The sequence below is a fragment of the Gekko japonicus genome, unplaced genomic scaffold, assembly GCF_001447785.1.
Source record: "Gekko japonicus isolate JY-2015 unplaced genomic scaffold, Gekko_japonicus_V1.1 scaffold30, whole genome shotgun sequence".
Lineage (NCBI taxonomy): Eukaryota > Metazoa > Chordata > Lepidosauria > Squamata > Gekkonidae > Gekko > Gekko japonicus.
The window spans coordinates 1061804-1062288 of NW_015168045.1; the positions used below are offsets into that span (position 1 = coordinate 1061804).

The window sequence follows — 485 nt, forward strand, 5'->3', positions numbered from 1 at the left end:
CCCCCCGCTCCGGTCGCACATGAATTAACGAGGTGAAAGTTATCTGCTTTTTCCTGCAGGTCTGAGCCTCGTTAGCAAAAAGCCCACAAACTGGACAAGCAACACATCCGAGTGAGGGTGAATTCCCCTAGCCAGCCCTGGAAAGGATAAAAGGTGCCCTCCCCGCGGCAAACACCCACGTCAGATTGGTGGCTTCGTTTCAAGTCCCCGGGTGATCTGGGATCATTAGTTCCTATAACTGACTTACCATCAGCGTCTTCATTTTTGAGCACCTCTTTATACCGAGATCTCAGGCTTGAGCATCCGGAGCCACTTTTTCCTCTAGGGTTTCCATTGCGAAGGAGCTAGGGACATTGCGTTCCCCGCCCCCCACTCTCTGTTTGCCGGGATTGAGAGCGAAAAATACAAAAATCACCAGCAGAATCAGCCCAACCTTGAACTGCTGTAGAAAGAACGGCTGTTGCAGAGATTAGAGACAGAATTAA

General features: G+C 50.5%; 1 protein-coding gene across 1 annotated transcript in view; it reads right to left on the reverse strand.

The window, feature by feature from the left end:
• ST6GALNAC5 (ST6 (alpha-N-acetyl-neuraminyl-2,3-beta-galactosyl-1,3)-N-acetylgalactosaminide alpha-2,6-sialyltransferase 5) overlaps nt 1–262 on the reverse strand; it is a 158422-nt gene extending 158160 nt beyond the window's left edge. The window contains exon 1 of the mRNA XM_015414259.1: nt 248–262. Within this exon, the coding sequence (XP_015269745.1) occupies nt 248–262 (15 nt within the window). The remainder of the gene's footprint in view (nt 1–247) is intronic.
• Nucleotides 263–485: the final 223 nt, after the last annotated feature.